At 45.8% G+C, this 23,818-nt stretch overlaps 1 protein-coding gene across 3 annotated transcripts in view; it reads left to right on the top strand.

Annotated features, from left to right (window-relative positions):
* Positions 1–15,183, top strand: part of EFEMP1 (EGF containing fibulin extracellular matrix protein 1) — a 71,461-nt gene extending 56,278 nt beyond the window's left edge. For all 3 annotated transcript variants that reach the window (XM_053383684.1, XM_053383683.1, XM_053383685.1), the window contains 5 exons: positions 3,449–3,568; positions 6,221–6,340; positions 9,628–9,751; positions 9,865–10,060; positions 11,749–15,183. In XM_053383684.1, the coding sequence (XP_053239659.1) occupies positions 3,449–3,568; positions 6,221–6,340; positions 9,628–9,751; positions 9,865–10,060; positions 11,749–11,907 (719 nt within the window). In that variant the 3' untranslated portion in view covers positions 11,908–15,183. The remainder of the gene's footprint in view (positions 1–3,448; positions 3,569–6,220; positions 6,341–9,627; positions 9,752–9,864; positions 10,061–11,748) is intronic.
* The last annotated feature ends 8,635 nt before the right edge of the window (positions 15,184–23,818 follow it).

Here is a 23,818-nt window from a genome sequence, read left to right as displayed (position 1 = left end):
AAATATATAAAAGGATGTCATATAGAGGAGGGAGAAAGGTTGTTTTCTGCTGCTCCAGAGAAGCGGACACGGAGCAATGGATCCAAACTACAAGAAAGAAGATTCCACCTAAACATTAGGAAGAACTTCCTGACAGTAAGAGCTGTTCGACAGTGGAATTTGCTGCCAAGGAGTGTGGTGGAGTCTCCTTCTTTGGTTGTCAAGCAGAGGCTTGACAACCATATGTCAGGAGTGCTCTGATGGTGTTTCCTGCTTGGCAGGGGGTTGGACTCGATGGCCCTTGTGGTCTATTCCAACTCTATGATTCTATGATTCTAACCATCTTCTTCATCTTTTAAAAGGGATCCTGTTTGTCAGGCCTTCTCAGTAGTGGCACCCACCCTGTGGAACGCCCTCCCACCAGATGTCAAAGAGAAAAACAACTGCCAGACTTTTAGAAGACATCTGAAGGCAGCCCTATTTAGGGACGCTTTTAATGTTTAATAGGTTATTGTATTTTAATATTCTGTTGGAAGCAGCCCAGAGTGGCTGGGGAAACCCAGTCAGATGGGCGGGGTATAAATAATTTATTATTATTATTATTATTATTATTATTATTATTATTATTATTAAATGCAAAACTGCACAGGAGATTGATGGAGGAAGGTTTCTTGCTGAGATCATGAGAAGCCAAACAGTTTCATGCACAGCCAACCTCTGCTTTAAACCTGCAGCTCTGGGTTTTCCCAGAGCTTGACCCTACAGAAGATGAGTATATTTAGACTGAAAGCAGTGAGGGCACCTTCAGATCATGCGTGTTCCTTCAGCCACTGAATTTGTATGCTTAGAAAAGCACACAGCAGGTTTTCTTTCTACCTGCAGCTAGAGCCATATGCAGCAAACACGGAGACCCTAAATGCATTGTGGGAACTGTAGCTCTCAGAAACATAAAGGGCCTCTTGACAGGCCGCAGCCTCCTTCTTCAGGAGATCCTGCAGGAGCTTCTGAGAGGTTCCTCTCCCATCTACAGCTTGTGCTAGGCTCACCCACAACATGACCCATTAACCCGGTGTAAAGAGGCATGGCATAGGTGCCCACTTGACTGCTTAGGTCTGAAGAAACTGGCACTTTTACAAGAGCCACGTAATGTTCAATTTGCACTTGCAAGAAATTGATCGTTTAGTGTAGCAGCTCCTAGGCTTTGGAACTTCCCATTGATATTAGGCAGGTGCTGTATTGTTTGTTTGTTTGTTTGTTTGTTTTTATTTAGTTGTTGTTGTTTAGTCGTTTAGTTGTGTCCGACTCTTCGTGACCCCATGGACCAGAGCATGCCAGGCACTCCTGTCTTCCACTGCCTCCTGCAGTTTGGTCAAATTCATGCTGGTAGCTTTGTGAACACTGTCCAACCATCTTGTCCTCTGTCGTCCCCTTCTCCTTGTGCCCTCCATCTTTCCTAGCATCAGGGTCTTTTCCAGGGAGTCTTCTCTTCTCATGAGGTGGCCAAAGTATTGGAGCCTCAGCTTCAGGATCTGTCCTTCCAGTGAGCACTCAGGGCTGATTTCCTTCAGAATGGAGAGGTTTGATCTTCTTGCAGTCCATGGGACTCTCAAGAGTCTCCTCCAGCACCATAATTCAAAAGCATCAATTCTTCAAAGATCAGCCTTCTTTATGGTCCAGCTCTCACTTCCATACATCACTACTGGAAAAACCATAGCTTTAACTATACGGACCTTTGTTGGCAAGGTGATGTCTCTGCTTTTTAAGATGCTGTCTAGGTTTGTCATTGCTTTTCTCCCAAGAAGCAGGCGTCTTTTAATTTCGTGACTGCTGTCACCATCTGCAGTGATCATGGAGCCCAAGAAAGTAAAATCTCACTGCCTCCATTTCTTCCCCTTCTATTTGCCAGGAGGTGATGGGCCCAGTGGCCATGATCTTCGTTTTTTTTTATCTTGAGCTTCAGACCATATTTTGCGCTCTCCTCTTTCACCCTTATTAAAAGGTTCTTTAATTCCTCCTCACTTTCTGCCGTCAAGATTGTGTCATCTGCATATCTGAGGATGTTGATATTTCTTCCAGCAATCTTGATTCCGACTTGGGATTCATCTAGCCCAGCCTTTCGCATGATGAATTCTGCATATAAGTTAAATATTTATTTACTTATACCCGCCCATTTGGCTAGGTTTCCCCAGCCACTCTTTTAACAAAATATTAAAAACACAATAAAACATCAAACATTAAAAATTTCCCTAAAATGCTTGATCATAGAAATGTTAATTTAAAGAAGCGACAGAAAAGTACATAGATTCGGATTTGTTTATATCTTATCATCACAGAAGTTTAACAGTAGTTACATAAGGTGATATCCATAGAAGTTAACTGAGAGCCCAATTAAATCACAGCATAAACTTAAAATGCCAAATTTACAGAAGGGTCAGGGTCGGCCCAAGATCCACCTGGACACCAGATGGTTTTTGATGCCTGCTGAAAATTTCTTTCTGCTTTTGGTACATTATGTTAGTAAGTATCAGTGTTTCAAAAGGTTTCTGGGTTTTATTTTATATTTTAACACTTTTCTCATGCGATTTCTTTTTAAGGGTTGTTTTTGTTGGTGCCTTCAATCCATATTTTGGATTGCCTACTGCAAACTTGCTTAAAGGTCTTTAGAGCTAGTAAGCAATACATACATTTTGTGAAATGAAATGTCCACTAATATGGACGTTCCCATTCATTTGAGTGAGTCACAGAATTCTCTGTGTAGTCTCTTTCCTCTGGTGTAGTCCACAGATTCAATGCATACAGTACTAGGCACCACCTCCAGTGTTAATAAATGATAGCAGGGCTAGCGGGGGACCTCTGCCAGATAGGACCCAGGCACCTTGACTGTCATTTCCTAGGTACATAAATCCTACATAAATTGTCTTGACTCTGCAAAGTTAAGCCTACCTGGACCGTCTGGTGAATTTGCCTAAATACAATGTGAGAGAAGACCCAGCTTTGTGTGAAGAGTAAGGCTGGAGCAGAAATTTGATTCAGTTCACATTTAAAGGCAAACTACTAAATTACACTCTCTGAAATAATACGCAAACCAAAACACAGCTCTCCTTCAACATTCGTAGTTCTATGAATTTTGCAATGCTCTTCTTCAGCCAGGTAATGTGTACAAAAATTCATATTCTAGGCTAAAGTATATCTCTATTAGAAGAGATAACAGACCAAAATGTGTTCTATTAGGGAAAATTACATTGCAAAAATATGTGTATTGGGAGAAAATGCATACAAAGATGTGTTTGGGGTTTTTTTTAAAAAAAAATGCATTAAAATGCAAGCAAATTTTCACGATGATTTTTTAAAAAAATCACAAATTGCTACAGAAATGTGAAAAACTGATTTTTAAGATTGTAAAAAATTGAAGTAACAAATTGACAGATTTATCCAGCCCTAGTAAAGACCTATCATCTTTCCTTTTTAGACATAAATGAATGTGAGACCAGCAACCCATGTGCACAACTGTGCTACAACACGGTTGGATCTTTCATCTGCCAGTGCAATCAGGGCTTCGAATTAAGCCGGGACAGAATGAATTGCGATGGTGAGTGACTGTTGGCTACATTGGTGGTTCTCAAAGGACATGGGATGGTAGGAGCCTTTTAAGTTGACTTTGGGCTGTGCAAGTAATATGGGGGTAGAAACATTAGTGACTCCAGATTCTCCATCATCCTAGTCAGAGGTTTTTAACTGTCCCCATTGGTTTTATCAGCAGTCTTTTAACGTTTAATATCCACGGTCATCAGGTACAACCACAGTTAAGCAACTGGAAATCCCACTGATTTCAGAGGGGGAGCTAAGCAGTCACTGAAATCAATCCTGATGGGGCTTCACTTTGCACTGAATTGTGTCCGACTTCTGCAGAACATGGGCTTTGCATGCACAATGGTCTGGTTTGCATGTGAAGAACCTGTGGCACCCCAGGTGTTGTTAAACTACAACTCCCTTCAGCCTCAACTGATCAACAGGGACAATGAGAGCTGTAGTCCATCAACATCCAGAGGGCCACAGGTTCCCCAGCCCTACTTTAAACCATAGTTAAACTATAGTTTAATGAGAACGTGGTGCATGCTGCTGAAATCATGTGCCGTTGCTCCTTTCCTGCCATGGTGCTGCAGAACAAACCACACTCTGGTTTACTGTTGCATCTGAACCCTGTGTTTTGCTTCTTTTAAAACAAATCGCAAGCAGCAACCATGGTTTGTTCTTAGCTTACCACTCATGGTTTGCTTGAGGGAAACAAACAAAGAGCCCTGGTTCAGATATAACCCTACGCCATGGTTTGTTTCCTGGCAGTGCAGCAGCAGCAGGACAGGACCGAATGTGATTTCCACAGCACGGGCACATTAAACCATGGCTTAGTTTAACTATGGTTTGAAGTGACGTGAAAATGAGGACAACGTCTCAAGCTTATTTCCTGGCATCTCTGGTTAAATGTTCCCAAATACCAGAAATAATATTGAGTCCGTCTCAAAGGCCTGTGCTTAGGTTGTGAAAATGGTGGGGTGGCAGCATTTTGCCACTCTTAATAACAACAACAACAACAACAACAACAACAACAACAATAATAATAATAATAATTTTTATTTATACACCGCCTTTCCCAGCCAAGGCCGGGCTCAGAGCGGCTTACAAGCAATAATAAAAACAAGTTGAATGATTACAACTTAAAAACAAAATTAAAATGCAGCATTAAAATATTGAAACATTAAAATATTAAAATGCAGCCTCATCACAGGAGGAGGAAGGAAAAAGAAAAAAGAAAGAGGGGGAGGGAATCAAATAGGCTCCAAGCCAAAGGCCAGGCGGAACAACTCTGTCTTACAGGCCCTGCGGTAAGAAATCAGATCCTGTAGGGCCCTTGTCTCGTGAGGCAGAGCGTTCCACCAGGCCGGAGCCAGAGTTGAAAAGGCCCTGGCTCTGGTTGAAGCTAATCTAACTTCCTTAGGGCCCAGGACCTCTAGGGTGTTGCTGTTTATGGACCTTAAGGTCCTCCGTGGGGCATACCGGGAGAGGCGGTCCCGTAGGTACGAGGGTCGTAGGCCGAGAAGGGCTTTAAAGGTCAAAAGCAGCACCTTAAATCTGACCCTGTACTCTACCGGGAGTCAGTGCAGTTTGAAAAGCACTGGGTGAATATGCTCCCATGGCAGAGACCCCGTGAGGAGCCTCGCTGCAGCATTCTGCACCCGCTGTAGTTTCTGGGACAGCTTCAAGGGCAGCCCCGCGTAGAGCGAATTACAGTAGTCAAGCCTGGAGATGACCGTCGCATGGATCACTGTGGCCAGGTCTTAAAAAGTGGTGCGTTGTGGGGGAAAGGTTCAAGAGGGCTTACCTGTGAGTCACCTGGCTTGAACCTTTTCCCCACAACCCTCCGAAGCATATTTAGGGGATGCAGAAGGGCAGAGAGGGGGGCAGTCCTGTTGCACAAGCAGACCTCCTTCTGTGCAGTCAACAACTTAGTTGAATCCCGCTCTGTGAGATATAACAGAACAGGAAGAGCTTTTTGTCCCAACCCTATAACTCTTATAGGGTTGTATCCAGCAGAGTTGTTGCATGAAGGAAGTGACTTCTGCATGTGCAGGAGAACTTCCTGTCCCTCTCCTCACCTCACGCACAAACACTCTAAATCCACTTCATGGTTTCCTTGAACCCTTCAGAATAGATGTTGTGGGTGGGGATACAGATGAAAGAGGGGGAGAGGAAGTTCTGTTGTCTGAGCAGAAGATCTTCCCCTCATGCAGTGACTTAACTGGATTCAACTCACAGTTAAAACTGAGCAAAACATTTACTAGCAATTTCCCCCCACTTCAAATGGCAGGTGCTTTTCTGGGGTCAAAAGCCCTGGTCACTTTTCCCCTTTTCTCTTTCCCCTTTTTGATGCCTGCACATGTCTCAGGTGGTGAAGACCCTGCTACTGGGTGTGGTTTTTTAAAAAAAAGAAATTAAACACAAGATGCCAGAATAAGAGGCAGAAGCGTTGCCTTCACTCTGATTGGACTTCAGACCCCAGATTTCATTGGCCAATGCTCCCTGCCCTCAATCTGTTGCTTTGTATTTTTATCTTATGAACCACCCTGGCATCTTATGATGAAGTCGTATAAATATAGAAGTCAAATAAATAAATTGCAAGTTTTTTATTAAAAAACAAACAAACCGGAGGAAAATATGGCGTCTAGCAGATGTCTCTGTTTTACAGATGTCAACGAATGCGGAACTTCGAACTACATATGTATGTATCAGTGTGTCAATGAACCAGGGAGATACTCTTGCCTGTGTCCAGATGGTTACCAGTTAATCAGAGGCAGAAACTGTCAAGGTAAGCATATTTCTTTTGTGGCACTCCTGCCGCCTTGATTCTAACATATAAACCAATATTGATCTGTGGGGTAGGAAGAATCACACCTTCTACATACTGCATAGTATCCCTTTACCGACTTTGTTAACACAATCGTCCATGGTTTTCATCCTCCATCAACTCATAGAACCTTATGGAGAGACACTCTCATTTGATTGCCTTTGTGCTGGGCCCAGAAGTAACCCAAGCAACACGGTCCAGGTCCAGTCACGAATCCAAGGGTTCCATGAGGAGTCAGTCCAACAGGGCCAAGGCAGGACATGAGGCAGGAAACCAGGCAAGGTCAGGCACAGGATCACAGGCAGGTTCTGGCAAACAGCAACGTTGCTTCCACAACCTGGGGTGGGGTCCCGCAGCCTTTTATCTCTGTCGGGGTAATGGCCAGTCCTGATCCCCCAGTGACTCACCTCCTGTCGCCTTAAGGCGAGCACTCCTCCTGCGAGTACTCAGGTCTCTCCTTCTCTCGGACCTTAGTCTCTGCAGCTTGGGAGACATCGGTGGGTTACTAGACCCATGGGCCGCCTCAGCCTCCCCTGACCCAGCCGGTAGAGGAGCAGCTGTAAGTGATGGCCCAGCTGGAGGCAACGAGGTAATCCCCACATCTGGAGCCAGGGCAGGCTCAGGCCCCTGACTTGGCCCAGCTGGTGCTTGTCGCAGGAGAACCTGTGCAGACTGGGGCTCTTCAGAATCAGGCCCCAGACTAGGTTCAGCTGCCGCCTGAGGCAAAGGGTCTGGTGCGGACTGAGAATCCTTTGGCTCTGAGTCCGAGCCTGAGTACCAGGCCATCACAGCCTTTCTTGGAACGTCTAAAACAATCACCCACTACTTTTCTCTTTTTTTCTGTGCAACCGCTAAGCTCTGTTTTCCTTGCATTTTTGTTACTTGAAATTAAAAATCAATAATAATAATAACAACCATTTTTAAAGAGTCTTTCATTGTCTCAGGATTCTTCCTGTAAATCTCTTCAACATGGGCAGTGCAAAATGTCCCCTGTGCAACTTGCCACCAGCACAGCAAAGCAGGGGACAGATGAACCTTCTTCACTCCCTGTAGGGAACAGCAATGATCCAGGAAGAGGTGGAGGAGATATTAAGCATCTTACAGACCACAGTACATGATTGGTGGACTCTGCGTAGGCCTGGTTTAAGATGAATGGAAGTCCTGCATGCATGAGGCTGGCAGCTATACATTATGGGCGGGCGTGTTCCAGACTTGTGGAGTCTACTTTATTTTTTCACTAGAACCCCAAGATCCGTTAACAGAAGCCAGGTGACTTGGTGGGCAACTGGATCTGACTCATGGGCTAGAACCTTCCCTTGTCCACACTTCCACTTGTCCCACTGATTTACTGCTGAATCAGAGCAAATGGCAATCGGCTATTGTTATGTACTGAAGTTCTCACCCTGGGCCAGCAGGAGGATACTGTAGATAGTTTTCACTCAGGTCCACATATGCAAATAAGGGATCGAAAGTGACGTTCAGTGATTGGATAGTTACAGAAAGTTGTTACAGTTGCCTTGTACTGGAGCTCTATATAAGCAGGCTGGCTGAACCCTTCAGTTCAGTTCAGTTCTGGCCTGTGAATAAACAAGAGCTGTTTGAAGAATCGCTGTGTTGTCTGATATGTTCACCCACAACTTAGCAGCTATTCTGTGGACTAGCGTTTGTTCCGATTCAGCGATAAACAGCAGTTTTTCTGGGGAAAGTGGTGGGACAAATGAACAACCACTCAGACCCGAGCCTGGGAAGCAGGGAGCAAGCAGAAGTGTGGACAAAACCTTTGACAGGGGGAGCCGCCACCACCACCCACCTTACATCGTTACGACATCCAGTGATATCAGGTTAGTTTTGCCCCAGCCTGGTGATCATCGGCTTGTGGTAACACACAGGCAAGCTTTCTTAGTGCCGTCATCAGGGTTATGGAAAGCACGTCCCTCTAAAGAGAAGTCATCCGTATTGGCATGCCGCTGGCTCCTGTTTAGGCAAGCATTCTCCTGGATCTGAACTTACGATGACATTGTTCTAACTGGGTTTTTTAAACTGTTTGTTGCATTTTTAAACTGTGTCGTTTAATTAAAGATGTTTTAATGTCGTTTCATATTTTAATTATGGATTGATTAAAGTAAACGTAAAGGGACCCCTGACCATTAGGTCCAGTCGTGACCGACTCTGGGGTTGCGGTGCTCATCTCACTTTATTGGCCGAGGGAGCCGGCGTTCAGCTTCCGGGTCATGTGGCCAGCATGACTAAGCCACTTCTGGCCAACCAGAACAGCGCACGGAAACGCCGTTTACCTTCCCGTCGGAGCGGGACCTATTTATCTACTTGCACTTTGACGTGCTTTCGAACTGCTAGGTTGGCAGGAGCAGGGATTAGATAGTTTTAAATCACCTGCGCTCAAAAAATTTGCACTGAACTGCTGATCTGCTACAAGGGGCATGCTCAGTTGTTACTATTGGCATATCAAGCCCTTTACAATTTGGGACTGGTTTACATACGAGATGACCTTACCCTCGACCGCTTTGATCAGTGGAATTGGCATAAGGGCCACCTAAAACTCATTCCACATTTGTAAGAACCAAGTCGTTTAGTGCATCCTTTTCAGCACCTGCTGAAGACATTCATACTCAGACGAGCCTACCCAAACACTTATAAAGTTTTTATGAGTTTTGATTTTTTTTTTTTGGCCTATTCTATTGCAGTTTTAACTTTTTGTCTGTTTTAAATTGCGGCTGTAAAATTTGTAGTGATAATTATATCTTGGGGGGGTAAACCACTTCTATGTTTTATTTACAATCGTGCAATATATCAATTTTATGAAATAAATAAATAATCAGGCCACGGGGCTGGAGGTTCTCTACTGCCGGCTTAGTAGAGGCAGCTATCTGCTGCAGATTCAAGTACAGTGGATGCTCGGGTTGCGAACGTGATCCGTGCAGGAGGCACGTTTGCAACCCGCAGCATTCTCAACCCCTGACCTGCACGTCTCTGCACGCGCGGGTTGTGATTCAGCACTTCTGCGCATGCGCAAAGCGCGATTTAGCACTTCGACGCATGTGCAAGCGCCGAAACCAGAAGTAACCCATTCTGGTACTTCTGGGTGCGGTGCAGTGCACAACCTGAAATCGCGCAACCCGAAGCGTCAGTAACCCAAGGTATGACTGTACAAAAGCCTATCTAAATTATAACAGTTCAGGGGTTCTGCCAGCAAAACTCTAAAGGTTCACTTCTTTCGCTTCCTCTCTTAGATATCAATGAATGTGAAGTGGGCCATGAATGCCGGGAGGACGAAATGTGCTGGAACTATCATGGCGGATACCGCTGTTACCCGAGGAACCCTTGTCAAGAGCCTTACGTGCTGTCGTCTGAAAAGTAAGGGGAACTGCTAAGAGATCTTTTAGCAAAGCCTCATTTGCAACGTTCAGAGCTGCAAAGCCCACAGGTGCGAGGAGTTTGTTTTTCAGTCGTTGTGGTTTGTCTTACAGTCGCTGCGTTTGCCCGGTGTCCAACCCCCTTTGCCGAGACCTTCCATACTCCATTGTGCACAAATACATGAGCATCCGCTCAGAAAGAATGACTCCGTCCGATATCTTCCAAATCCAGGCGACCACCATTTACCCTAATACCATTAACACGTTCCGGATCAAATCTGGAAATGAGAACGGAGACTTCGTCCTGAGAGTGAGTATTATGCCAAGTTCCGCTAACAAAATTTGACTCGGCTTGCCTGGGTTTCCATAAAGCTCCCATAAGGGCAGCAGCATAGTGCGGTTTGCCGGCTCCTGGGTCGGCACATGAATGAAGCCCGCTGTGCCAGCCCAGCCCTCACTGCCAACACTGCCAGAGCACCAGCCCCACCAGAGACAAGATGGGCCATGCTGCACCACCTGTCCCCCCACAGGTGAGAGGCCAGCTGCCTGATGCAGCCCTTGGCAGGCAAATCTCACCTGCGCCCTGACACCCAAGGGTGGGATGAGGAGGGCGCGACAGTCATGTGCCCTTTGAGCCCAGCCTCGCAAAGCGAGGTTAGGATCAAAGGCACATGGCTGTTGCATCCTTCTCACACCGCCCTGCCAGCCCAGAGCAGCTTTAGGGATATTTGAAAAAAATAAAATGAATTCAACTCTGCAACTGGGAGGGTAAGAAGGTGTTGATTTTCATTCTAACATGTGTTCATAATAATCATAATCATAATCATAATCATAATAATAATAGTAGTAGTTTATTATTTATGCCCTGCCCATCTGGCCGGATTTCCCCAGCCACTCTGGGCATCTTCCAACACAATATTAAAATACAATAATGCCTCAAACATTAAAAGCTTCCCTAAACAGGGCTGCCTTCAGATGTCATCTAAAAGTCTGGTAGTTGTTCTTCTCTTTGACATTTGGTGGGAGGGTGTTCCAGAGGCGGATTCCACTACCGAGAAGGCCCTCTGCCTGGTTCCCCGTAACTTGGCTTCTTGCAGTGAGGCCCTCGGCACTGGACCTCAGTGTCCAGGTAGAACAATGGGGGTGGAGACGCTCCTTCAGATATACTGGACCAAGGCCGTTTGTCGCATGCAGCCTTGGGGCTGTTCTGCCGCAGTTCAGCTTCCGTCAAAGACGACGCTATTTGTCTCACTCTCTGCTGCGGGAGAGTTTTACGTAATTATCATTACATTATCCCGCACCATTTCAGTGCAAAGGACGTGCGATGCTTATGGAGTGGAAAGGAATCCATTACTGTATTTTTCGCTCCATAGGGCGCACCGGACCATAGGGCGCACCTAGTTTTTAGGGGGGGAAATCCCCCCCCCCAGCCCCAAAGAGCAAAGAATCCAAGACATCCCGCTCACTGTCTTGGCTTCGTTTTTAGCCGCAGGGCTGGGGCGGGGGAAGCCCGAGCTTCCCCTGACCCCAGCCCCCAGAACGGGTCCGAGAGCGGTGACGAGGTTGCGTGCAACCTTGCCTTCGCTTCCAGAGCTTGCTGTTATCCGCTCCCCGGGCTCTACAGCTTGCGGATAGCTTCCTGAAGCCTGGAGAGCGAGAGGGGTCGGTGCGCACCAACCCCTCTCGCTCTTTAGGCGTCAGCGAAAGCCTGCATTCGCTCCATAGGACGCACACACATTTCCCCTTCATTTTTGGAGGGGGAAAAGTGTGTCCTATAGAGCAAAAAATACGGTACCTATTGTTTGCAGACATCAGCAGCAAGAGTACCGATTATTTTGCTGGACAAATGTTCATTCCAGACATGGTGGCAATTTCCACTCTCTAACATCCCTATCCATAACTCAGGGAAAACACCGCTCTTTGAAACTTACTCCCAGGTGGGCGGGGTGGAGACAGACATTTCCAGGTGATAACTTCCAATTCCTTATTTTCTTTCAGCAAACAAGCTCTGTGAGCGCAATGCTTGTGTTGGTGAAACCGTTAACGGGACCTCGAGAACATATCATTGACCTGGAGCTGCTTACCGTCAACAGTATGAACTATCGGTCGAGTTCCGTGCTGAGATTAACGCTAATTGTAGGACCATATCCCTTTTAGCCTCTGCAGCTAAGCCACTCGCAAGCACCCACAGCAGCCAAAGAAATATTCCCTTAAATGAAGCACTTACGACTTTATTTATAGAATTTACGGGGTGTGTTTGTTTTGTTTTTTTTAAAGGGGAGGGGAAAGCCCCTTTATTAAGGAAATTAGTACTTGTAACCACGCTGTTATGCTTATAATTCAAGAGTAGGATATGTGTTTCAGCAATATAACCTGGGCATTGCAAACCTTCTGTATAAAGATGGCATTTCTCCCCACCCGATTCCTCGCGCACGTAAGTCGCACACCGACTGCACAGCGGCGCTATTCCCACTGAGAAGAGTGGGGTCGTAGCCACTGGCTTTGCCCCAGACCCTCATGTGTTCGATGGAAGTGGTGGAAGAGCGCTGTGCACATGGAAACCGCACGTGCGTTGGCTCTGTGCGCACACCACGGAGGACCCCAATCACAGAGGCTTTCCAATCGCATGAAAGAGTTTTCATGCATAACTGGGGTCCAGCCACACCTTCCACTGAATACACAGAGGTTGGGGAGGCAGAAGGACAAGGTCAGAGACCAAAATCTCACCCCTCCCTCCCCCAATGCGTTCAGTCATCACGGTTTGGAAATGAGAATATGGCTATAATTGTTGCTTTCTCATTTTCTTTCTAGAATAGCAGGACATCACCTTCAAATACAGACTGTTTTATCCACAGACACCCCCAAAAAAGTAAACATTTGTTTTGACTGAAAGCTAACACTTTTCTGTTACAGTCATACTTCGGATTAAAGATGCTTCGGGTTAAATCTTTTCAGGTTGCGACCCGGAAGTACCGGAAAGGGATACTTCCGGGTTTCGCCACTCGTGCATGTGCAGAAGCTCAAAATGGCGTCTCGCGCATGCACAGAAGCAGCGAATCGCGACCCGTGCATGTGCATGTGCAGGCGCAGGTTACGTTCTGCTCTGGTTGCAAATGGGGCTCAGGAACGGATCCCGTTTGCAACCAGAGGTACCACTGTATGAGATCCTGGGTTGGATAGTGTTTCACCTATTCCCACTGATTTTTTATGGGGAAATGAGCCCAGCGCAGATGTTCTTCTGTTTGCATGGGCTGCCCTGCTTACTTCAATGGAAGAAGCCCAATTTCAAGTACAGTGGTACCTCGGGTTAAGTACTTAATTCGTTCTGGGGGTCCGTTCTTAACCTGAAACTGTTCTTAACCTGAAGCACCACTTTAGCTAATGGGGCCTCCTGCTGCTGCCGCGCCACCGGAGCACGATTTCTGTTCTTATCCTGAAGCAAAGTTCTTAACCTGAAGCACTATTTCTGGGTTAGCAGAGTCTATAACCTGAAGCGTATGTAACCTGAAGTGTATGTAACCCGAGGTACCACTGTACGTTCATCTGTAGACGTGGGCGAAATAGTACTGCTAGCGTACCCAAGAGCTTCGTGTGCACATTGAAGCACGCCTGTAGGGTGAGACCCAGCCAGAGAGGGCCACTTTTGATGTCCCAATGACGTTTAAAATCAGCGGGACTCGAATGCGCTTTGTACTGGCTGGACAGTGCTCTTGGGTTCAAAAGCCTGGTGATCATAGAAGCTATGAGGGAGGGAATCTTTTACAGACCAAGGGCCTCGTCGGAAGCCTCCCAGGGGCCACATGGTAGTGGTGGGTGGGGCCAGATGCAAAAGAGGGTGTGCCCAGAGGGGAAGGCGAGTAAAGCAACAGATGTGACTCCTGCGTTTGTACAGCAGGACAACTTTTCAGCCATGCAGAGGTCTGTGTTTTCGACGCAGAAACTCATTCATATGCCTCGCCATCCTCCAAGTGAGGCATCATCGCAGTTCAAGCGTGCATTTCAGTGAGGCAAAAGCACTTGGGCAGGGGGCGGGACAGGACTGATAAGAGGTGTGGCCTGAGAAGGGTGTGTGGCCTAGGCAGAGTCCCAAGGGCCTGATACAGGGGAACGGAGGGCAACATTTGGCATTCAGATTGTTGGTTTCCCACTCCTGCCATAGGTGTTGCTGTGTATTTAGTGGTCTGTGTTTGCCTGAGCTTGAGTCTGGACTAAGGATTCTGAGCCCCTGTGTTCTGATTCGATACATGATATCCAATCACAGAACATTTCAGGATTTGGGCCTCTGCCATTGGCCCTTAAACACTGAGTTATGATTCGCAGCTTGGAAGTTTAGACAGCCAATCACAATGGGAGTGGGAGTGGCCCAGGCCTTCAGAAATGTATATAAGCAGTTGCTTTGCCCCTGTTGTCCAGTTCTGTAGTTCAATAAAGGTTCTTGCTGTTATTACTGAAGCACACCTGCAGGGGTGCTTCGTGGAAACCCACCTACACTTCAGGTGGTTTATTTGTACATCCCATTGTCCCTAAACCCACGTTGTGCTCAAAGCACTTCAATCAGAACAGGCCGTTCAAATGATCAACTCCCGCCCAGAAACCAATGTCCCCACTGTGGAAGGACGTGTAGATCCAGAACTGGCCTCCACAGTCACCTACGGACACACCGCTAAGACCATCTAACACCATTAAGAGATCTAACAGTAAGATAGCTCGCCCACATTAAACGATGTGGATAGAGGTTATAAAAAAAGAAGAATTAATTCCTCAGACACCTATTTTTTCTCTCCTATTTGATTTGTGTGTTCTTGTTGTTTAACTGATCTGGGATTAATGAGCACCATAAAGAGAAAATAGTTCGCACTGGGTGTTTCCATACCACTTGTTACCATTTTATCTTTTCCAAGAAAAATGGGACATAAGGAAGAAGCTTTGCCAACAATGAGTGAAGCTCCCAATGGAAAGACGACATCATTTGGAGAAATGTTTCTGCATGAGTATTGTTGCTTGCTTCTTTCTAGTTCCTGAGCAAAGGAGGGGGTGGGGGAATATATGTTTGTATACTAAGATCCCCCAATTGAAAAAACAGCTGCTTCTACGTTCTTCTCTTTTTCTTTTTTAAACCATTTTTGGCTTTGACATGTGTTGGGTTTTTTTTTTCAGAATTTGGGATCCAAGAGCTGGCTCCCTTTTATTAAACTTTCTACAATACAGCAGTGCCTTACTCATCCTATATATGTTTTATAACTCAGATTTGCAATTCTAAATGTACAGTGTTCATTAAAAAAAAAACGGTAGTAAAACCTGGAACTGAATACATCCCTTTGTAATATGTAAAACCTTCTCCTGTTTCTTCATCGAAAAACCATAATGAAGTCTTTGATGTACAATTTTTTATAAAAAATAAAGAAATAAGTAAATAAACCTGTTTTTAGTGGACTTGCTTTGTCTTGCGAGTTATTTTATCTTAAAAGGACAGCTCAAAGAAGCCAGATCAGCAGCTGGTATATGTCAGTGGATTGTGTTGCTAATGTGAAAGAAACACACAAGTTTACATCAGCTGCACATCTGCCTGTGACTTCGTAGTGGGAGACAGCATCTTCCCTGAATCATTCAGAAAAGGGACAATTGAGAACAAGCAGGAAAAATGCTTCCTGTCAATGTATTGCATGTTTATTGATTGAATTTGTATCCTGCCCTTCCCAGGGCACAGACAATTTAAAAACAAAGGAAAAGCATTCTAAAACAGATTTAAAAATTCAAAAAGCAATTCCAGTTACAAATTTTATTCCACCTATTGATCACAGGGTTGCCAGGAACAACCAGTCAGTCACCTGGGAATGTTTTCAAATGCCTCCTGAAAGTTAACAATGAAAGAGACCGGCACACCTCACTAGGGAACGCATTACATCACCAGGGAACCACCACCGAAGAGGCCCTGTCACAAGTCAGCACCAGCAAACAATAGCAAAAGGACTTATGCCCAACTAAGGTGGCAATTACTGCCTCTGTGTTCCACTGCCCAAAATTCACATGGGACTTCTTAAAAATAATAATATTGCAAACTGCTGCGGAAATGTGGACAGCAGAACTCATAGGCTGGACAAATGGACCATTTCTCTTAAGATACCTGTGGCTCTGGTTGGCAGATCTTGCGGTTTTTTGTGAAAAACAAAGTAGATCCCACAAGCCCAGAGTTCGCCTGCCTTCCTATATGCACTATAAGAATAATACAGTGGTACCTCGGGTTACAGACGCTTCAGGTTACAGACGCTTCAGCTTACAGACTCCGTTAACCCAGAAATAGTACCTCGGGTTAAGAACATTGCTTCAAGATGAGAACAGAAATTGCGCGGCAGCGGCGCGGTGGCAGCGGGAGGCCCCATTAACTAAAGTGGTACCTCAGGTTAAGAACAGTTTCAGGTTAAGAATGGACCTCCAGAACGAATTCAGTTCTTAACCCGAGGTACTACCTTAATAATCATTTATTATTTATAACCCACCCATCTGGCTGCATTTCCCCAACCACTCTGGGCGGCTTACAACAAAGTATTAAAATACAATGGTCTGTTAAACATTAAAAGCTTCCCTAAACAGGCTGCCTTCAGATGTCTTCTAAAAGTCTGGTAGTTGTTCTTCTCTTTGACGTCTGGTGGGAGGGTGTTCCACAGGACGGGTGCCACTACCGAGAAGGCCCTCTGCCTGGTTCCCTGTAACTTGGCTTCTCGCAGTGAGGGAACCGCCAGAAGGCCCTCGGCGCTGGACCTCAGTGTCCGGGCAGAACGATGGGGGTGGAGGCGTTCCTAAGGCACTCTAAAATAGCAACCAACACAGGACCCAACTCCCCTTTCATCTGCCTCTCTTTGCTTCTGCCACTATCAAAGATCGTGGGCCTTAAAATAGGACCGATTGTAAAATGCTGCCTCTTCCCAGAAACGTGGATGCTGGCGGTAAATATAGAAGCCTTGAGTAAACAAGACTCCCGTGGACATAGTAACCGGGTTCATTCACTTCTTTGAGACCACCTGAACATGAGTCTAATGGGATTATTATGTTTGGAAGTCTTAAAAAACAGGAGTTTACTGTTGAAATCCGTTTCCATGGCAGCGGGCTGTTGCTTATGTTTTGAAAAGGCCAAATATGTTTCTAACTTTATAACTCTTCAGCTCAACTGCAGCCCAGCTGCTTCCCCCATCGTATGTTCTGCATATGGGAGCCCCCCTCCACTCCACCCCAGGGAGAAGAGTCTCCTCTTACTTGAATTATTTTTAACGCCCTCGCATTTCTATCACAAACCATCATCCCTGCTGGATGGCAGATTTCCATATTTCCCAGCTGGGGGAACACCTGCACGATACAAGCCGCATCTGGTTGTTGTTGGGGGCAGGGGGTGGGCCACGGGGGGGGCAGTCTTATTTCATCTGGCCAGCAGAGTAAATTATTGTCACTATTGAAAGGAGAGGGGGTGCGGGTGGGGAAATATATCAACTGCTTTTTCTATTTAGGCAAAAGCAGATGTTAAACAGGGCTGTTTATTTTGTGCGGGCTTGTGTATACGTTAGCAAAAGGCAGGGCCTTTTGGTAAAAATTGGGAGTTTTGAGCCGTCTCTGGCTAGGAATAATATTATGCAGTTGCTCAGTTAAGGGCTTTTGTCCATGTACTTCATGCGCCACCCCAATCGTTGCTGATGGATGCAAATTAAAAGAGGAGTGATGTGCTGCACCCCGCAGATGCCCTGTTTTGAATTGCGTGTAAAGACAGTTTTTTTAAAAAGCCTGAGGACCATCCGGCGATTAGCCTAACCATTGACATTTAGGATCCTTGGAGAAACAAATAAGCCCCAATAACACCTTTTGCTCTGAATTCTCTGCTGATAAGAGACCTTGATGTTGGGAAAGATGGAGGGCACAAGGAGAAGGGGACGACAGAGGACGAGATGGTTGGACAGTGTTCTCGAAGCTACCAGCATGAGTTTGACCAAACTGCGGGAGGCAGTGGAAGACAGGAGTGCCTGGCGTGCTCTGGTCCATGGGGTCACGAAGAGTCGGACACAACTGAACAACAACAACATCTTTTGCTCTGAATTCTCGGCTGATAACAGGCTGGATGGTCCCTTGAAGCAAGAACAGGCAGCGACCGTTTTAGGGACGTCCAATATATCACACTGAAGCCAGAAGTGACCTGGAAACGTCACCAAAGAAAGTAGAAGGCGAAGGGTGTATAAGGAAGTTCCATAAGTGTTCTTATATGAGCAAAGGTGGCAGGTGGCACTGTCGTCTAAACCACTGAGCCTCTTGGGTTTGCCGATCAGAAGGTCGGCAGTTCGAATCCCCACGACGGAGTGAGCTCCCATTGTTCTGTCCCAGCTCCTGCCAACCTAACAGTTCAAAAGCACGCCAGTGTGAGTAGATAAATAGGTACCGCTGTGGCGGGAAGGTAAATGTTGTTTCTGTGCGCTTTGGCTTCCGTCACAGTGTTCTGTTGCATCAGAAGCGGTTTAGTCACGCTGGCCAAATGACCCAGAAAGCTGTCTGTAGACAAACGCCGGCTACCTTGGCCTGAAAGCGAGATGAGCGCCGCAACTCCATAGTTGCCTTTGACCGCACTTAACCATCCATATAAATAAGTTTCTTAGCAACACAAAAGACATGGACAAGCGTTTGACACCGTATGATTTATATTTCTCCCTGGGATAGGGGGTTTTCTTCCCAGATACAAGAAGCACTCAGTTTTTGCACTGTTTTGTTGCGGTTCAGAAATTTCAGCTAACATCTGAGTAAATGGTCTAAAGACATGTGCTCAAATTATGGGGGAAAGAGTAAGGTAAAGGTAAAGGACCCCTGACCATTAGGTCCAGTCGCGGACAACTCTGGGGTTGCATGCTCATCTCACTCTATGAGCCGAGGGAGCCGGCGTTTGTCCACAGACAGCTTCCGGGTCATGTGGCCAGCATGACTAATCCGCTTCTGGTGAACCAGAGCAGCGCACGGAAACGCCGTTTACCTTCCCGCCAGAGTGGTACCTATTTATCTACTTGCACTTGACATGCTTTCGAACTGCTAGGTGGGCAGGAGCTGGGACCGAACAATGGGAACTTACCCCGTCGCGGGGATTCGAACCACCAACCTTCTGATTAGCAAGCCCTAGGCTCAGTGGTGTAGACCACAGCGCCACCCACGTTCCTTAGGGGTCCTTTACCTTTACCTTTATATGAGCCTATGAAGCCAGTACTTCCCGCTGCCCATCCTGAGGGTGTGGCATGACCATTTTCTGATTTGGAGGACTCCACTGTAGAAGACCCAGGAAGGTCTGGACTCCTCCATTCTGTCGCAGAAAAGGGGTGCCACGGAGGGAGAAAGAAAACAGGGTGGCGGACAAAAAATGTAGCACAAACACTTTGGGCTCTAATCTTTCCTACATCCTCTGCGGGCCCCCAACTCAATTTCTGCTAAGTTGTGGGTGAACATATCAGACGACACAGCGATTCTTCAAACAGCTCTTGTTTATTCACTGGCCAGAACAGAACTGAACTGCAGGGTTCAGCCAGCCTGCTTATATAGAGCTCCACTAGAACGCAACAGTAACCATTTTCTGTAACTATCCAATCACTGAACGTCACTTTCGATCCCTTATTTGCATATGTGGACCTGAACTATCTACAGTATCCCCCTGCTGGCCCAGGGTGAGAACTTCAGTACATAACAATTTCCCCAAAGGAAATGTAGCTTTAACCTAAAGGGCCCCTGCCCTTGTTCTGATTCTTAAGGGGAGTCCCCAAAATGTCTGAAATGTCGCAAAGCCAGTGACAATCTGGTAAGTGGTACAGAGTTTGGGCTGGACAGTTTAACATCTGGATAAGACTTCAAGGCTCAATGTAACTTTGGGTAGGTGGGTGGGTGTGACCGTGAGGCTGTCTGAGTGCAGGTGTGTATGCGAGAGAGAAATAATCCACCAAAAACTCAGTACAGTGGTACCTCGGGTTACATACGCTTCAGGTTACATACGTTTTAGGTTACAGACTCCACTAACCCAGAAATAGTGCTTCAGGTTAAGAACTTTGCTTCAGGATGAGAACAGAAATCGTGCAGTGGCTGCGCTGTGGCAGCAGGAGGCCCTATTAGCTAAAGTGGTGCTTCAGGTTAAGAACAGTTTCAGGTTAAGAACGGACCTCAGGAACAAATTAAGTACTTAACCCGAGTTTTTAATTTTTTTAAAAAAAAAATAGTGCCTCCAAATGGTTTCTATAAATGACGGCAAGCAAGTTTCCCCCTCCTTCCAAATCCGGAGCTGTGTTTAGTGTCCTGGGGCCTTTATCTTTTAATCCTAATATGTAACAAGGCTATTTTTGTCTCATGAGATCTTTTAAAATAACAACAACAGCAAAATAAGGATCTGGCGAAGGGATGAAGCGAGCGAGGAAATGCGAAGCAACATGTTGAGGCCTTATTGAGAGGCACTGGCTGTTTTATACACAGAGAAAAGAGTCCGGAGGATCAAAAATAGTAACATGAAACCTTAATGGGAGAGGAAGAGCTCTGTCTTTGCTCTGGAATGCTTATAAAGGGGGAAGCCCGAAATTATCCATTTCAAATCTTTAATCAAGCACTAAAACATTCACAGAATTCTGGATAAGTCTGTTATGGGTCTAGAGAGTTCTATTTCATACACACACACTATGAATTATGATATTTTATATTGCCACCCAGAAAGATTTCCTTTTAACTGGAGTGCACCCGTCTATGTGTAGCTCTGCCAGCCTGTAGATGCAAATGGGCACCTCTCTCGAATGCCAACATTCCTGGAGAGCCAGCCTAAATTTTCTGAATGTCTTGGAAGGAGAGAGTCTGTGCTTTTGGAGAGGCTGCACAGAGAGGCACCTTGGCAGACAATCTCTTACTTCCCCGGGGGCAGGATCAAAACCTTCACCAGATACTTGGGGGCAAAGACACAGTCTGCAAAAGACAAGGAACTGAAAATGCAAGAGCTACTGAAAGGGGCAATGATAGAGTGAGTGGCACCCAGGCTTAGAGACACGGGAGAAATTTGGTTCACTTTGAATGCTTATATTAGGGGAAAGTGTGACAGGATGGCGTTCTGCACTACATCTGAGAGCAACAGCAGGCTAACTTTGTGGGCAGAGGGATTACCTGGCACAATGTCTGTTATGTACTGAAGTTCTCACCCTGGGCCAGCAGGGGATACTGTAGATAGTTTTCACTCAGGTCCACATATGCAAATAAGGGATTGAAAGTGACGTTCAGTGATTGGATAGTTACAGAAAGTTGTTACTGTTGCATTGTAGTGGAGCTCTATATAAGCAGGCTGGCTGAACCCTTCAGTTCAGTTCTGTTCTGGCCTGTGAATAAACAAGAGCTGTTTGAAGAATCACTGATATGTTCACCCACAACTTAACAATGTCTGTCCTCTGGCACGTTGTTGCCATAACCCTGCCTTCCAGTATCTGCCATCTGAGGCAGCTGTCTCGCTCTAACTAACAGTAGTGCCGTCCCCGATGCTCCGAGGTCAGGCAGTCAGATTTATTTGTTACAAGCCACTGACTATCACAAAAATACAAGCAGTGTAGAAGTACAGTGGTACCTCTGGTTACGAACTTAATTCATTCCGGAGGTCCGTTCTTAACCTGAAACCGTTCTTAACCTGAGGTACCACTTTAGCTAATGGGGCCTTCCGCTGCCGCCGGAGCACGATTTCTGTTCTCATCCTGAGGTAAAGTTCTTAACCCGAGGTACTACTTCCAGGTTAGTGGAGTCTGTAACCTGAAGTGTTTGTAACCCGAGGTGTTTGTAACCACTGTACATTTCAACATTGATGGTCCCCAGCACATAGGACCCCATGCTATACATGTCTGATCTAAGGAAAACATAGGTGGAATCTATACACATACTTAAAAGTTTTGAAAAATACATTGAATTTGGCATAGCTCGCTGTCGCCATCTAGTGTCACATTTGTATATTGCACTTTACAACACATTTAAAACGTTTTATTTGCAGCAGAGTCCATAGAAAACTTTTATGCAGTGTATTTATCTCTATCCATCAACATGTTTTTCTCCCTCTGGGGAATTTCTTTAAGAAATTTATCCCTAGGAGAATTCTATAGGGAGCAATATGACTTCTACGTTCAGGTTTTCCAGACATATCCAGGATACATCTGTCGGAAATAGTGTCTGGGTGGAATTTCCGGAAATCATGAAAATGTCCAGGAATACCTGGACACATGACAACCCATACGGAATGTTGGAAATGTTGATTTTTTGGTGAATTTCCTTAAAAATAGCTCCAAAACATCAAATTTGTAGAGATTTTTTCAAAACCCTGCACATAATGAACAATATTTTTCACTCCTTCCTGGCCCCAGGTACACAAACGATTGTGTACAGGTGTGGGTGTAGCAGAATTTCAATTCAGTTCACATTTAAAGATGAATCTGTCAGATTTGCATTCCCTGCAGAAATGTGAAGAACTGAATTTAAGATTGGAAAAATGAGAAATCGAGGGAAAGTAAACTGTCACACCCTTCCATCCCTATGAAACAGGCTGTGAGCATAGGGTGAAATTGCAAAGCTGTAAATAGATTCCTCCACACATTAATTGGTGATTCAAATAAGTAATCTGGAAGACCATAATCTCAGTGCACAAAATTGATAAAACTTGATTAGCTCAATGGTGCTTTTCTTAATGAAGAAGAGGAAGGAGGAGGAGGTGGTGAAGAAGAAGAAGAAGAAGAAGAAGAAGAAGAAGAAGAAGAAGAAGAAGAAGAAGAAGAAGAAGAAGAAGAAGAATTTATTATTTATACCCCACCCATCTGGCTGGGTTTCCCCAGCCACTCTGGGTGGCTTCCACCGAATATTAAAAACAATACAGCATCAGACATTAAAAACTTCCCTAGACAGGGCTGCCTTCAGTTGTCTTTTAAAAGTAAAATAGTTGTTTATTGCCTTGACATCTGCTGGGAGGGCGTTCCACAGGGCAGGTACCACTACTGAGAAGGCCCTACGGAGGAGGAGGAGATGAAGGAGAAGGAGAAGATCAGTACTTTGCTCATCAGGGCTGGCTCACCCATGAGGCAAAGTGAGGCAACCGCCTCAGGCGGCAGAATCCACAGGGGCAACACTTCCAGCCTCCAAGGAATGCATTGCCCACAGCCTCCTCAGTTGCCCTGCCATGGCCCCTCTACAGCGGGCTCTTGGCAGATAGGAGGTGCTGCTGGTCTCCTGTTACCCCTAAGGAGGAAATGGCAGGGACTGCCCTCTGGCAGGGGTGCCAACTTGAATAAAATATAGGGGGGCAGGTAAGCCCTGTCCCGCCTAATCAATCACAAGACATGGCACTCACACGCCATTCGAATAGCAGTGCCCATCAACTTGGGGGTGCCCCCTCAAATATTTTATTGGGGGGCTGAAGGGACCTCGGCTCGCTCCTATGCCCTCTGGCATCTCTTGGGCTCTGCACCCACCCAGTATAATTCAGAGTGGTCCCCTTTCCCGCTGCGGCGGCCTTTGATTTCCACTTCAACTGACATGTTAGGTTGATTTGATTCCCCGCTTCTTGTTCCCAACGTAGATCTTCACTCAACTCTTTCTTCCCTGGTGAGGAGCTGCCATTTTGTGGTTCACCTCAGGTGCCCAAATGTATTGGCCTGGCCCTGTTGCTCCCATGTTAAGGGCTTGAAAAATACGCTGAATGTGTGATGCTTGGGGGCGATTGAGTGGCTTGTAAACCGAGCATGTGTGTTATGCAGTTGTGCTGCAAATTAACCTAATGCAAAGATTTCAAAGTGGTTTACCCAGTTTGCCCTCCATAATGCAAGCGACAAACAATTTACCTTGGGATTTCCTGTGCAACAGTAAAAAAAAAACCCTGGTGCATCTTCTTTTCTCCAAAAGCTCTGCCAGAATGTTCGATAATAAAATTGGAAAATTATTATGATGATTTAAAATAATCCTAATATGTTTCTTTATTGGAATGGGCATGGTCAAAGACGGGGGGCAGTGAGTAAAGGAAGGTACTTTAAAATATAAAAGCCTGTGGTGGATTTTATATTCCTGCTCA

Source organism: Podarcis raffonei, chromosome 3, assembly GCF_027172205.1.
Source record: "Podarcis raffonei isolate rPodRaf1 chromosome 3, rPodRaf1.pri, whole genome shotgun sequence".
Classification (NCBI taxonomy): domain Eukaryota; kingdom Metazoa; phylum Chordata; class Lepidosauria; order Squamata; family Lacertidae; genus Podarcis; species Podarcis raffonei.
This window is presented reverse-complemented; position numbering and strand designations above follow the sequence as displayed.